Raw genomic sequence first — 16136 nt, 5'->3', positions numbered from 1 at the left:
GCCTCAGTTATTACCCAAATATTATACTTTTACAAACTATTTTTTTAGTCACACATGTCATTAGCAGAAAATTTAATCTAGGTCATATTATATGTACCATTATAATGAGCTTCACCTTTAAAAGTTTGTTTATGGACCTTCAAGTCTCCGTATTTAACAGTCGTCTGAAAACTAGGGTTGCACCGATACTAGTATCGGTGCCGATACCGAGTATCGGTACTCGTGCAAATGCACCGATACCTGAATCCGATACTTTTAGGCTTGGTTCTTTGAGCGGTCAGTGGGTCTCCCTGTAGGCAGCTGAAGTGTTAAAGAAGTCCGGTAATTGGAGCTGTCAAAAAAAAAAAAAAAAAAAAAAGCAGCTGGCAATGTTTATTAACAACATTGCTTAGCTGCTGAAACACTAAAATAAAAAGAAACATTGTATCTTTTTGAATCTGTTTCTTCATCTGCAGATCAAAGGGATGAACAAATGTTCCTCTGTTTAACCCCTTATAAACACCTTATTTACTCTAATCAGCCTTAATTAACTCCCTATTCTCCTCCATTTAATTATTTTCCTGCTTTTTTTTGTTCACGTCTATTTTATAAACGATAAATAATTAAAACTTTTTTTTTTGTTTTGTTAGTGAATATTTTTACACATATATATTATCATATATTTACACATTTCACATTGAAAAAGCTCAAAATTAAAAAAAATATATATATTAATTTAATTTGAAAATAACTTTTCAATGCTTTGTACCATTGCTGACAGCTGAAGTGAAAACAAAACAGTTGCGGTAGATATTGGTAATTGGTATCGGCGAGTACTAAAAAAAAAAGTATCAGTACTCATTAAAAAAAAATGGTATCGGTGCATCCCTACTGAAAACAACTGAATAAAATGGTTTTGAAAAAAAAAAGCTATAAAAGTCAGGCTAGTATCTGCCCCTCCTACTCCCAAACCTCCCTACTTGTTAGTGAGGCTGCTCCTCACATTACATGACCAATATTGAGGTCTGAGAGGCTAGAAGGACTGGCCCAACCTTAGCTTTTATGATTTGAACATACAAATAGTTACCTAAATCTCAGCATTCTGGCAGGTATTTCACACTTAAAGCGGGTACACTTTTTTTTTAGAAGTACTTCTTTACCTGTTTGCTAGCGGTCTTATTTTTACTGTACACATTTAGTGCAGTGTACACTCTCAGCATCTGTAATGGGAAGAATTCAGCTTAATGCAGTGTTAACACAACTCCACCATGCATATGCTGCCAGTTGTATCATTACTGGCCACTCAATGGCCGAAAAAGGAATAAACTGTGTTTGAAAGAGGAAATGAGGAAGAGGGGCAGCAGTGGCAACAGAGAGCACAGAGCAGTCATGGCTGGAGGAGAGCTAAGTTTGCCATGATGTGTAAGTATTCCACGCACACTTGCACATTATGGCAACAGCTCTCGCTGCCAGCCCCCTCCTTTTCCAGCCCAGTTCTGCAGAAACTGCCAGCAGGGGTTGCACAGTGGGTTATATAAAATGGATTCAATCTATTATTGTTTCACATTTACCCCTTTCAGACGATCTCTGAAATTCAATGCAGTAGCATGTGAGAGGAACCTGGTGCAATGTGCTATACAATATACTCAATGCTGCTCACATTGCTATGTACTGCATTTTTATACACTGCTTCTCACTGCATATTCAGCTGTATATTCTACTCTCTGTACCAAACACTATAGAATATATACAGTACACTGCCAATGTCTGTTTTCCTCTCTTAGTAAACATAGGATCCCAATTTATACCACAACATTTTATATGTCCACAAAAGGCATGCGTTCACTACAGAGTTAAATGAAAGATCACTTACTTTTCCTTTCTGTCCTGTTTATGGCCTTCTCGCGCTAACTGTGCAGCTTTTCTACTGTACGGATGGATGACTTTCTTTTCTTGTTTACCTTTATTGTGTGGAGCTTTAGGCTGCAACACAAAGTGCAGGATGATTAAGCATCTACAGTAAGAAACAAAGTGCATACAGCGCTTTAAGCACAGTACTTTCTTCACAATAGGGGTCCTGCAGGAAACCACCTAATATAACAGTCTACTCACTGCCAATCTTTGGAACTATATTTGAAATAATGCTTTAAGCTTTTGTAAATTACCTAGCAAAAGTGTGCCCAGAGTTAGTCTAGGGCAGGGGTGTCAAACTTAATTCTATCACGGCCACATCGGCATTGTGGTTTCCCTCAAAGGGCCACTATATAGCCTTGCTTAGGTTGTGGCCAAGTTGCACTAACAGTGGGAGGATCTTAAAGGGACAATAGATACCAGGAGTTTGTACATGTGACACACCTGAACTGCACATAACGGAGTGTAGAGCTCAGGGGTATGCTAAAAGCTTTCTTGCATTTCACCCACTGGGCCCAGCTCTAGTACCTCCTGGCAGGGTAGGTGGCTCCGCCTCGCTTTCTCACTTGCAGGGAGATCATTGGTTGGCATCTGTTCACCCGTACACAGATGGGGATCACAGTGCAACTTACCACATAAGGCCCCATCCCACACTCCACTGGCATCTGCATCTCCCTTATCCCCACCATCAATGCAGGGCAGGCAGAGATCTGTGAGAGCCACTGAGAGGAAAGCTGTCCTTGTAAATACAGAAGGCTTGTGTGTTTACAAGGGACAGTGGTGAGCTAAGAGCAGAGGGCGAGAGCCGTAAGTTTCAGCTGAAAAAAAGCCCTGGGTGCAAGGGCCACATAAAATGGCCTGGCGGGCTAAATTCAGCCTGCGGGCCTTGTGTTGGACACATCTGGTCTAGGGGAAGAGGGTGGCTGACTCTACAGGTAATTTTAGTCAAAGAGTGGACAGATGAGGAGCTTCATCAATCCAACTGTCATGAGCAAAACAAAGAAATGCAATATGAGTGTTACGAGACAAGGTGAGAGCAGTAACATAGGTGAATCAGCCAACTAGAGGAAAAAAAATGTCATGATTGCGATGACATGGGTCTGTATGTGAGTAATGTCACAACATCTCAGCTTATTATCGTTAACTACAGGGTAGGCAATGTCACCACCAGAATCCCCTTAACCTACGACAGATTCCCTTGTAGTGACATATGGCATCTAGGTGATTCCACATAGTATAGTCTCCAATGTGGCATAACAGAATGCAAGTTCAGTGTATCCTTTCCCCACCCCGCACTAACTCCAACATGCAATAACTGACAATATGGTCTTAAAGTGCCATATTCAGCAGGATCCTCAATAAGGAACACCATAAAGACCATAGTTACACAGTTACTCAGGTTGCAAAAAAAAAAAAAAAAAAAGGACAAGCCCATCTAGTTCAACAGAGAGGAAAAAAAAATAGGATAAAAAGAAAACCTCAAATACATAATCCTATATTCACAGTTGATCCAGCAGGTGGCAAATTTTTTTTTTAAAAATTATCATGGTACAATTTGCTCCAGCAGGAGAAAAAATAAATTGCTTCCTGATCACCCAGAAAGCAATTAAATATTCCATAACCAATAATATCTGGTGTTATCTATGAGTGTTAATATCAGTTACATTTTGTACATTTACAAAGGCATTCAAGTAGTCAAGTCAAAATTCAAAGATCAATATAAAAGGTTCAGCAGGACAACAAGGTGGTACTTCCCTCATTGATACAGCCACTAAAATAAAGTTCTTTTGAGGGGGCGTGTTTTTCGCCGCCGGTGAAGATGGCCGCATAACCAAGAGCTCCTACAGCCTCACGCTCTCAGTAACCTGCCAGCGCCAACAGGGAGAGCCTCCCTGGACTCTGAGCCCACTCGGTACCTTTGTGATCCTCCCAGGAGACTTGTCTAAGCGCAGAAAGCAGTCCAAGCCACCCCAGAGCCTCACAGACTTCCACCCGGCGGCGGGACTGCGAGGTAGGCAAGATGGCGCCGCTCTGGCGCGGGCAGAGCAGACCTCTACCATCCTGACCATACTGCAGAAGAGACAAGCAGTGCAGACAAACAGCCAGATATGGGGGAGTTACCCCCCCCTTCAACCCCCACCACACACAGTCCAGCAAAGATAAGGCAGCGTAGGGAGGAAGAGAATCTAGGCTGCAGCATGATTTCTCCCCTGGCTCTATACAGAGTAGACAGGCAGAGCCATCCATTGACACATTCTCTGTAGCAGACTAACTAATATCAGAAAGCACTATGAAGAATATGCTTCTCTCTCTCTCAGGAGAACTTTATTCAATGATTTCTCTAATATGTTTGCTAATCTAAATGACAGTCCAAGCACACGCTGACAAAATTCAACACCTTGAGTCTAAAACTGGAAGATCTGTATACTGGGTATACTGCCCTTTGGAGGCCCTCATACCTTCCTTGAGTGATATTGAGTTGTGCATAGACAGGGCCCACCGCATACCCAAGCCTAAATTTCTCACTGATACAGCACACAGGGATACAATATTTTCATGTGAAGGAACGGGTCATGGCGGTGGCCAAACAAAATCCCGTGATACCAGACAAATTTACTTGTATCTCCTTGTATATGGATATTTTACAGCAAACAACACTTAATAGGAAGAAGTTTACCCCACTGACGAAAGTTCTGAGGAACACTGTCACCTACAGGTGAGGTTTTCCCACGAAGCTGCTCGTTACTTGGAATGGCAGAACGATCCCCATCTACAGTGTGGAAAAAGGCATCCAAATCTTCAAGCAATGGCAATTGCTTCCTGGAAATGTGCAGGCTACTATCTCGTCTACTCCAGAGCAGCTGCAAACAGAATGGACCTGAGCTGGGTCCAATACCCATAACGAACCCGCTCCTTTCTGTCCAGTGCACAGCACTACACGTTTGTTCTCTACTTCTCTGACCTTCCTAGGTATACTGCTTACTCCCCATGTTCTTCAGCTTTACCAATATCACTTTAAGCCCTTTTTGGATTCTCTACCCCAACAGCTATCCATCCTATAAGCCCAAGAGGAAGAAGGAAGTATATATACTATAGCAGGAAGAATACCAGTAATAAAAATTATTCTTTCCTAAACTCCATCCTTTCCGAACCTTTGCAATCCATCTTCCACGCGCATTCCTCACTTCTGTCCAAAAACTCTTCTGCTCTTATGTCTGGGATTGCAAACCTACTAGATGCTCCCTTACCATTATGATGAAACGCAGGAAATGTGGCAGAATGGGTCTACCCAATGTTTTGGCTTACTACAAGGCACTTATAGAATCCAAAACATCCCCTCACACTGACCCTAAATCGGTTCTTATGGCTATCAAATTGGGAGCCCCACCCATTACTTCTACCAGTCCAACGGTGAAAGCATCTATCAAAACGTGGTTAGAATTTTCCTTTCCCTCCTCCATTAAGGGGCCTTCATGCAAGATACCTGTTCCAATATCGGTGCTGCAGCGCTTTACATCGTACATTGATCTAAACTCATGAAAAACTAGGGGAAATCTATATAGTTACGTAGTCAGGTTAAAAAAAAAAGACACAAAGTTCATCAAGTTCAAAAAAAAAAATATAACCCCATTTCCACAAACGTACAACCACAGTTGATCTAGAGGAAGGCAAAAAAAAAACCCCCAGCAAAGCATGCTCCAATGTGCTACAGCAGGGAAAAATGCCTTCCTATTTCCCTGAGAGGCAATCAGATTTTCCCTGGATCAACTTTATAAATGTTAGTACCCAGTTATATTGTGTATATTTAGGAAAGAATCCAGGCCTTTTTTAAAGCAATCAACTGAGCTTGTCAGAACCACCTCTGGAAAGAGCCTATTCCACATTTCTTACTGTGAAGAAACCTTTCCGTATTTGGAGATGAAATCTTTTTTCCTCTAGACGTAAAGAGTGCCCCCTAGTCCTCTGTGAAGACCCTAAAGAGAATAACTCAACATCAAGTTCACGATATGGACCAATTATGTATGTGTACATGTTGATCATACCCCCCTTAATCTCCTCTTCTCAAGAGGGATTATATAGATTCAGTTCCTCCAATCTTTCCTCATAGCTGAGCTCCTCCATGCCTCTTATCAGTTTGGTTGCCCTTCTCTGCACTTTCGCCACTTCCCCAATATCCTTTTTGAGAACTGGTGCCCAAAACTGAACTGCATGTTCCAGATGAGGTCTTACTAATGATCTGTACAGGGGCAAAATGATATCTCTCTGTCTCTGGAGTCCATACCTCTCTTAATACAAGAAAGGACTTGGAAGGCTTTGGAAACCGCAGCTTGGCATTGTGCGCCATTATTGAGCTTATAGTGTGCTGTATCCTGCGTATGGTATTACTAAAAAGCACAAAGCAGTCACAACTATGCTTTTTTCAATGTTTTTATTAAAGAATCTGCATGTTACATACAATGAGACATAGAGCTGAATATCATCACAATCTTGAAATACAATGTTGAAATATAATGTTATCATCGGTATACAATGAAAATGCAGAAGACAGAAAATCAAGTAGCAACTTGCATAAATCAACTATAACATGTAGGCCTTTGAACTGAAAGGGGACTTGAGATTCTCTTGGAGGACTCTATACAGACTTGTATTATACCTTTTGTTTGTGAGACCGGTTCTGTAGCCGTGCCACCCACGCACCCCTGTCGGCATATAACTGTGCGTGGGTGGAGGCGTCACCTGTCTGACTTCGAGTTGTCATCTTGCTGGTCTCTTGATCACAACTATGCTTGTTATTGAGCTTATGATCTACCAAAACCCCCAGATCCTTCTCCACCACTGATTCCCCCATATACAACTCCTCATTTTATACCTTTGAAAATAGAAGTTTCAGATTCCATCTTTCATTTTACTTACATACGAATCCGGTTCTTCCTCTTGAAACACCCACTCCCCCTGCAGTTAGAAGTTCCAGCTTCGATCTATAAATTACTCCATGATCATCTATGCCCACTACGAGGAATTTCATTGTTTTCTAATATCTTTTTAATACCCATGATTCCTTTTCCAAAACTATTATCATTGTCAAATGGGAAGAAACCTTGGGTACTACTTTCCCTGAGAGTAGTTGGAAAAAAGCCTTTGCTACCACATACGCATCTTCTAAATGTGTAAACCACTGGCAATGATTCTCGAAAAACAGTACTGGGGGAACTGTTCACTATATCATATCCTATACTCATGCAAATCTGTATGTTCATTCTAGAATAAAATTTTTACTATACTATCCGACATAGTTGGGCAACATATAGATCCCAATCCTGAGCTGGCCATCCTACATTTAACTTTTCATGAGTTTCCACTTAAATTTAGGGTAGTCCTTATGCACTTTCTCCTGGCGGCACAACTCACGATTACTAGATTATGGAATACATCGGACCCACCATCTACTACTGATGCTATTTCTACGTTTAACCACCAACGTGAGATGGAAAAGTTGTTAGCATTTACTGACTTAAAGGTTGCAACATTCAGAGATAACTGAGCTGTCTGGTTGCCCAACTCCAAGTGTACCGTTAAAAGTTCGATAAGTTAATGTTTTATTCAAGTTATCATGTGTACTAGTTAGTGCTCCTTAACCATGGCAACATTATGGCGACTGGCTTCATCTTTCACCCCCCACTTCTTCCCCTTCTCCCCTCCTTTGTTCTCTCACCCTTTCTTAAACCCAACCCCTCCCACCCCTGGCAGAGTACACCCCCCTTAATGGCCTGTAACTATATGTTAACCTATTTTAAATCTTTGTGTGTATATTGACTATGGATACCTTGGCTTATCTGACTTTCCACATTGTTTTGATGCATTTATACTCAGTGTTATTATAATCTTTTAACTTTTAATAAAAAAATATTGAAAGTAAAATGAAGATATTTTTTAAAATAAACTTCTGAGTTGGCCAGAACTTATTTCTAGAGCAGGGATCTCCAAACTACGGCCCACCAGCTGTTGTGGAACTACACGTTCCATGAGGCATTGTAAAACTTCACAGACATGATTAGGCATGATGGGAAGTGTAGTTCCTGAACAACCGGAAGGCCATAGTTTGGAGACCCCTGTTCTTGAGGGTGTCTATTCTACATTTTCACAGTTCTTAATGTGAAGAAGCCTTTCTGTATTTGGAGGTTAAATCTCTTTTCCTCCAGTTGTAAAGAGTACCTCCTTGTCCCAATAACGCCCATATCCCTTGCCTATAAAACAGCATAGTGTGCTGTATCCTGCGAATGGTATTACTAAAGCCTAATAAGCACAAGGCAATCACAACTATGCTTGTTATAAGACCAGTACAATAATGGGCAGGGTTGTGATGCCCTATTTGCTAGGACAGCCAATAACAACATAAAAGTGTGGGGTGAAAATGCTGAGAATTTTGGATTGGAAGGGGAAGCATGCCGCGTGCGCAGGGCATACGGAAAAAAAATTCTGTGGACAGAACTTTTGAATTTTGGAAATGTAGATGTAAATAATTAGCTATTGTGCTTTCCATTAGATGTGTTCAGAGAATGTGCAAATAAAGTAATTGCTAGCATTATCATTTTGAGGGAGAAGGAAGGAAGGAACTAAAAATATTTTTTTTAAACTTGGCCATACAACCAGATCACTTATTCATAATGAAGTCTATTATTCCAATTTGTCTGACCTGCAGGAAAAGGTTCTGAAATCCTGTTTTAAATTGGTTGTGTGCCCTTCAGGCAGCAAAGTTGCTTATGTGTGTAATGTATATGTGCAAATGTGCCTTTCTTTGATTTAACTTACTTGTTAGCTGCTAAATTTAGAACATAGACACATCTCCATAGCAACACCTTATGATAGATCCTAATGGATATTCTTTATCTATACAGCAACATGTAAACTTTAGGACAGCTGTTGGAAAATGTCCATGAGTGGTTTCTATGATCACAAATTGTGGTCATAGAAACAATATTTAAAGCGATATTCTGTAGGAAAGGTCTAAATTTATCAAACGTTTATAATGCAAGAAACAGTCAACCTTGACCTCATAATAAGGGCTCGTTTACAGCGCTATTCCCACACTCAGTGTGCAGTTTCTACATGCATGTTTACATTCATTTGGAATGCGTCTGCTCTGCATTTTTTGGCATCATTTATTATAGTTTTTACCATTTTTTTTGTTTGATAAACGTATGTAAAGGCTCTGCAGTGGCACAAATTAGGCTTATTGACATATATTATTTCTTGCATATGCAAAAAAAATGGTCAACTGCATATTAATTAAATGAGCCCCAAGCCTGCATTCACACCTGAGCGTAGCGTGTTTGACCGTTTTTTTTTTTTGCATGTCTTTATGCGGAACTGAGCTTTGGTGTTTTTTTTTTATTAGCCAATAGAGAAAACTAGGTATTTAAGCTTTTTTAGCTTTTCCATTAGATTTTATTATTTTTTTTCCCGTTAGGGTAAGGGGTTAGGGATAGGATTAGAGGGTTAGGGTTATTTATTATTTATTTTTTGTTAGGGTGTTAATACTACTACTACTAATAAATACATTTAAAATTAATACACAAATAAATAAAAATAATCAATAAATAAATTCAATAAATGAATTCTAGGTAAGAATAAAAAAAATAACAAAATAATAACTAAACATCCTATCCCTAACACAAAATGAATACATACATTGATATTTTTTTCCAGGTTTGGGTGTTTGGGTGTTTATTATTATTAATACATTTAATTTTTTTTAAGGTTAGGGGTTAATTAACCACTTCAATACAGGGCCTTTTCATCCCCCTCCTGCCCAGGCCAATTTTCAGCTGTCAGAGCTGTAACATTTTCAATGACAATTGCGCGGCCGTGTGCCGTTGTACCCAAATGAAATTTTGATAATTTTTTTCCTCACAAATAGAGCTTTCTTTTGGTGGTATTTGATCACCTTTGTGGTTTCTATTTTTTGCGCTATAAACAAAAAAAGACCGACAATTTTGAAAAAAAAACAAAAAAAAAAAAAACACAATATTTACTTTTTGCTATAATAAATATTCCAATTTAAAAAAAACACAAACATTTTTTCCTCAGTTTAGGCCGATATGTATTCTTCTACATATTTTTGGTAAAAAAAAATAGCAATAAGCGTATATTGATTGGATTGCGCAAAAGTTATAGGTTAAAAATAGGTTATTGATTTATGGCATTTTTATTATTTTTTTTTTTTACTAGTAATGGCAGTTATCTGAGATTTTTATCGGGAGTGCAACACTGCGGCGAACACATCAGACACTTTTGACACCATTTTGGGACCATTGACAGCGCTGTATATATAAATATGCACTGATTGCTGTGTAAATGTCAGTGGCAGGGAGGGGGTTAACAACAGGGGGGGATCAAGGGTTTAATTGTGCTACTTAGGGAGTGATTCTAACTGTGGGGGGGATGGAACTGACTAGGGAAGGAGACTGATCGGTGTTCCTATATACTGACAGGACGTTCCTGCTCTGTGACGACCAATCACGGGTGCCCGGCGGACACGCACATCCTGAGTGACGCGGTGCACGCCCCCTACAATGCCAGGAGGCCAAGGACGCCCGCCCAGGATGGCAAAGCCACTCTGCGGGCGTCATTTTACAATGGCTGGGATGGGAAGTGGTTAATATTTTATGTATTATTACACAATATTAATGTATTTATGATGATTTTTAGTTATTTGTGTATTTTTTTTACATCTCTTTATTCATATATTACCATTTTATTTTTGCCATTTTTTCAATTGAGCAGAAAATCGCGACAAAACGTGTGGCTGTGCACAACAACGTGCAAAAAAAAATGTGCCAAAAAACGTTCAAGTCTGCCCGATTCAAGCTATAAGAAAAGCTCCAGAACTTTTTTGAGCTTCAGGCGACTTGGAGTGGAGATGTGAACCATCTCCATAGAGAATACATTTATTTATTTTTTTGCTCCAAAATTTTGGAGCGTGGAACGTAAACGTTGAGCGTTTTGAGGTGTGAATGGGGCCTAAAGCTGGTCCTTACACCATGCCTGTGAACCCAGTTGTGCTTCATTAGACCAGGCACTTTCAGAAGTACAGGTAAACACTACTAAAAGAGCTTTCACCAACCAAAATGTTAAGTTTGGGTCCAATCTATCCTGAGATGGCTAAATGTTTTCTGTTAGGCTCCTGCCTAACATGTAAAGAGCACAATTAACCACTTGACCACTGGGCACTTAAACCCCCTTCCTAACCAGACCAATTTTCAGCTTTCAGTGCTCTCACATTTTGAGTGAAAATTACTCAAACACTGTACCCATATGACATTTTTTATCTTTTTTTCACACAAATAGAGCTTTCTTTTGGTGGTATTTAATCACCGCTGGGTTTTTTAATTTTTGCGCTATAAAAGAAAAAAGATCGAAAATTCTGTAAAAAAATGCATTTTTCTTTGTTTCTGTTATAAAATTTTGCAAATTAGTAATTTTTCTTCATATATTTTGGCCAAAATTTATACCGCTACATATCTTTGGTAAAAATAATCCAAATTGGTGTATATTATTTGATCTGTGTGAAAGTTAGAGCCCATTCACACAGGGGCAACTTTGGATCCGACTTCAAGTCGCCCCAAGTCGCCTCAAGTCGCGCTACACCAAAAAATCAATGTAAGTGAATGGATCTGTCTTAATGCACACTACTGCAGTCGCTCCGACTTCAGAAAAGGTTCCTGTACTACTTCAATCCGACTTGAAGGCAACTTGTACCCATTGATTTCAATGGAAGTAGCCTCCAAGTCTGATCACTGTTCATACTGAGGCAACTTTACAGGAAGCAGAAAAGAAACAGAAAGTAATTTCCTCCACTAAACAGCCAGCCTCCTCCTTCTCACACACAGCTGATAAGCTCTGATTGGCCACTTGTAAAGTTCCCTGTCCTGGAGGCGACTTCAAGTTGTGTTGTAAGTTGCCCCAAGTCGTGCTGTGATTCATACTCAAGTCGTGTCCAAGTTGCCTCCCAAAGTCGTGCTGGAAGTCGTGTTGCCCCTGTATGAATGGGCTCTTATAGAGTCCACAAGCTATGGTGCCAATCTCTGAAAATTGATCACACCTGAAGTACTGATGGCCTATCTCATTTCTTGAGAACCTAATAAGCCAGGAAAGTAAAACTACCCCCCAAATGACCCCTTTTTGGAAAGTAGACATTCCAAGGTATTTAGTAAGAGGCATGGTGAGTTTTTTGAAGTTGTAATTTTTTCCCACAATTGTTTGCAATATCAAGATTTTTTTTTCTTTTTTTTTTTCACAAAATTGTTATAGTAGCAGGTTATTTCTCACACACAGCATATGCATAGCACAAATTACACCCCAAAACAAATTCTACTACTCCTCCTGAGTATGGCAATGCCACATGTGTGAGACTTTTACATACCATGGCCACATACAGAGGCTCAACATGCAGGGAGCACCATCAGGTGTTCTAGGGGCATACGTTTCAAATCTAACTTGACTACCTATTACACTTTTGTGAGGCACTGTAGTGGCATGGACGAGAACTGATGTGGCATGGATGAGCATGAATGGGGATGGCTGAGCACGAATGAGTATGGCTGAGTACGGCTGAGTATAGATGGTATGGCTGGGTACGACTGAGTATGACTGAGTATTGCTGGGTATGGCTGAGTATTGCTGGGTACGGCTGAGTATTGCTGGGTACGGCTGAGTATTGCTGGGTACGGCTGAGTATTGTTGGGTATGGCTAATTATGGATGGGGGGGGATGGGATGGCTGAGCATGTATGGATGGATGAGTATTGCTGAGGATGGATGGATATGCTGAGTATGGATGAGGATGGATGGATGAATATGCTGAGCATGGATGGATGGATGAGTATGCTGAGTGTGGATGGATGAGCATGGATGGATATGCAGAGTATGGATGGGTATGCATGGCTGAGTATGGATGGCTGAGTATGGATGGGTATGGATTCGTATGCATGGCTGAGTATGCAGAGTATGGATGGGTATGCATGGCTGGCTGAGAATGGATGGATTCGTCATATATCAGCGCTATGGGCACTACACATGCAGCCCACAGCGCTGCTGCCACCGATCTCTCCCCTCTCCGCTCACACTAGACAGAGAGGGGAAAGAGGATATTGCACCGGTTTGTTTACATGTGATCACTCCGTCATTTGACAGGGCGATCACGTGGTAAATGGCCGCTATCAGCGCCCATTTACCGTGATGCGCCGGGTCCATGGCTGTTCCTGTGTGTGCCCCAGGGGGCGCGCAAGAGGGGGATTCTGGGAGGACGTCACTGTATGCCCTCCCAGAGTTATGCAATCGCCCTGTAGCTGTCATTTGGCTATGGGCCGGTTGTTAAGTGGTTAATGAATGATGCGTCCTGGAAAAGTACTGTATTGTCACTTAGTACTAAGCAGAGTGCTTGCTGTTACAGCTGAACTGAAGAGATTGTCCTGTCAAGATTATCAGAGTTTGTGCGCAGTGTGTCTGTCATGGGCCAAAGTATGTGTCAGCAAGTTAAACTGTTAATTGGTTTCCCCGTCAAACAATTTAGACTCTTCTCTGATAAATCTCTTGAATTACGCTTTGCTCACTCGGCATAGCCAGCCAGGCAACAAACTTATTTCCTAATTCACCAATTCAGCTTTCTATGTCACTCATCTGCTCCAAGCCTACTCATTAAACCATGAACTGGAATCATCACCTCTGTCAACTTAGCAGGGAGGTGAAACAAGAAATCTCAATCAAGTAATAGAGTTGGTGGTTGAAAATTGTGGCGGATGCATATAAAATCACAAGTTAGGCTGGACAAAATGAAAAAACATATTTCTTTTATTTCTTATGGGATTCATATTCAACTGTAGGTCATAACAGAATGGCACAATCATAAAACACCCCTGTTCAAAATTCTGCTAACCATTAGTTATTAATACAGTGTATTGTCCTCTCTAGCATAATAAACGGGTGTGGTCTTTTGTACTAGTGGTCCATGAGGCCCCAAATTCTTGCAGGTGGTATAGCGGCCCATTCATCTTGGCAAAATGCCTCCAGGTCATGCAAAGTCTTTGGTCGTCTTGCATGAACCGTGTGTTTGGAATCTCCCCAGATTGGCTCGATATTAAGGTCAGGAGACTGATGGCCACTCCAGAACCTTTAGCTTTTTCTGCTGTAACCACTGGAGGGTTAACTTGAACTTGTGTTAAAAGAGGAACTGCAGTCTGCTGACATAATTTTTAATAAAAACATCTTTGCCATTCTGAAGCTTCCCCCCAACCACTTTGCATATTATTTTATATATACTGTGATTCTGTACTTGCCAAATATGCTGCATAAATCTCCCCCCACTGAGTCTGGCTGCAGCCATTTTAACTGTGGGCAGCTAAAGCTGCCGCCTGTTCACTTCCTGGATTTACACAGAGGCACACCTCCAGCTTTGCAGCTTTCATTGGCCATCTTATGACTCATCCCCCATCCCTTCCTGGCAAACTCTCACAAGAGTGAGAGAGAGAGCTGTGCATTATGTCTTAAGCCTAGGCTCATGACCAGACAAGAAACAGGAAGTGGGCTGCATAAGGTATTTACTGGCAGAAAAAAAAGTTTTACAATCCAAAGTTAAAACAACAAGGGCAGAAGATTTAAAAAATGACTGATGGTCCGCTTTAAGGTCATTATCGTGCTGGAAAGTCCAAGAGCATCCCATATGCAGCTTCCATACAGAGAATACAAATTGTCTGCCAGTATTTTCTGATAACATGCTGCAATTCAGCTTGCCATCAATTATCACAAGATTCCCCGTGCCTTTAGAGCTCACACACCCCAAAACATCAGTGAGCCACCCCCACAGTGGGGTTGGTATTCTTGTCGCTATAGGCCTTGTTGACCTCTCTCCAAAAATAGTGAGCTATGGTTGTGACCATAAAGCTCTATTTTGGTCTCATCGCTTTAGATAACAGTATGCCAGAAGCTGTGAGGCATGTCAAGGTGCTGTTGGACATATTGTACCTGGGCTTTTTGTGGCGCTGGCACAGTAAAGACTTTTTTCAGGCAACTCAACATAGCATATTTTTGTTAAAGTATCGTCGTATTGTGCTCCTTGAAACAACCGCGCCGTGTGCTTGATTTACTAAAACTGGAGAAGCTGATTGGCAACCATGCACAGCTGCACAAAGTTTTGCACTTTCCAGTTTAAATACATCGACCAGTCTTTTTCCAGAGCTGCCTACATTTCTCCTGAGATTAGTTGTGGGTTTTTCTTTGTATCCCGAACAATTTTTCTAGCAGTTTTGGCTGCAATCTTTCTTGGTCTACCTGACCTTGGCTTGGTATCAAAAGATCCCGGAATTTTACACTTCTTATTAAGTGATTGAACAGTACTGATTGGCATATTCAAGGCTTTCAATATTTTTATTATCCTTTTCCATCTTTATAAAGTTATATTACTTTGTTACTCTGGTCTTCTGACAGTTCTTTTCTGCTCCCCATGGCTCAGTATCTAGCCTGCCAAGTGCATCAATGTGAGCACTAACAAAGTCATTGACACTAATTGCAATTTAAAAAGCCACAGATGTGGGAAATTAACCTTTAACCGATTCCCAACCAGCTCATGCAGATATACTGCAGCAGAATGGCCTCCTGGACGAAATCCCATATATATACGGCTTTGCCCAGGAGAGCCACCAGAGGGAGCGCACCCGTTGCAAAGCGAGGGACCCGATGCGTGTGGCCGAGAGCCAGCAAAGGGATTTGTGTGTGTAAACAAAATATAATATTGGACAAATATAATCATAAATAAAATGTTCATTTTTAAATAGTTTATTGAGAATCCTTTATTGCCAATGAAGTCTGGAACCCATTGACATTACCAAAGACCGGGTTTCTTCCTGATGCTTTTTCCAGGCTCTAACTGCAGTTGTCTTCAGTTCTTTAAGGGTCTTTCTGCCTTTAGTTTTGCCTTCAGCAAGTGAAATGCATGCTCAAATGGGTTGAGATCAGATGATTGACTCGCCCATTTCAGAATATTCCACTTCTTTTCCTTCAAAACTTCCTGGGTTGCGTTTGCAGTGTGTTTGGATCATTGTCCATCTATACTGTGAAGCGCCGTCCAATCAACTTTGATGCATTTGCCTGCATCTGGGCTGACAGTATATCTCTAAACACTGCAGAGTTCATCCAGCTGCTTCTGTCACATCAATAAAGCACCAATGACCCAGTGCCACTGGATGCATGCCC

At 40.9% G+C, this 16136-nt stretch overlaps 1 protein-coding gene across 1 annotated transcript in view; it reads right to left on the bottom strand.

The window, feature by feature from the left end:
• TMA16 (translation machinery associated 16 homolog) overlaps positions 1-16136 on the bottom strand; it is a 158278-nt gene that overhangs the window by 55476 nt on the left and 86666 nt on the right. Inside the window, exon 2 of the mRNA XM_073606073.1 lies at positions 1853-1962. Coding sequence (XP_073462174.1) covers positions 1853-1962 — 110 coding nt within the window. The remainder of the gene's footprint in view (positions 1-1852; positions 1963-16136) is intronic.

Source organism: Aquarana catesbeiana, linkage group LG01, assembly GCF_042186555.1.
Source record: "Aquarana catesbeiana isolate 2022-GZ linkage group LG01, ASM4218655v1, whole genome shotgun sequence".
In the NCBI taxonomy this organism is placed as follows: domain Eukaryota; kingdom Metazoa; phylum Chordata; class Amphibia; order Anura; family Ranidae; genus Aquarana; species Aquarana catesbeiana.
The sequence above is the reverse complement of the archived record's forward strand: the minus strand, read 5'-3'. Positions and strand labels throughout refer to the sequence as shown.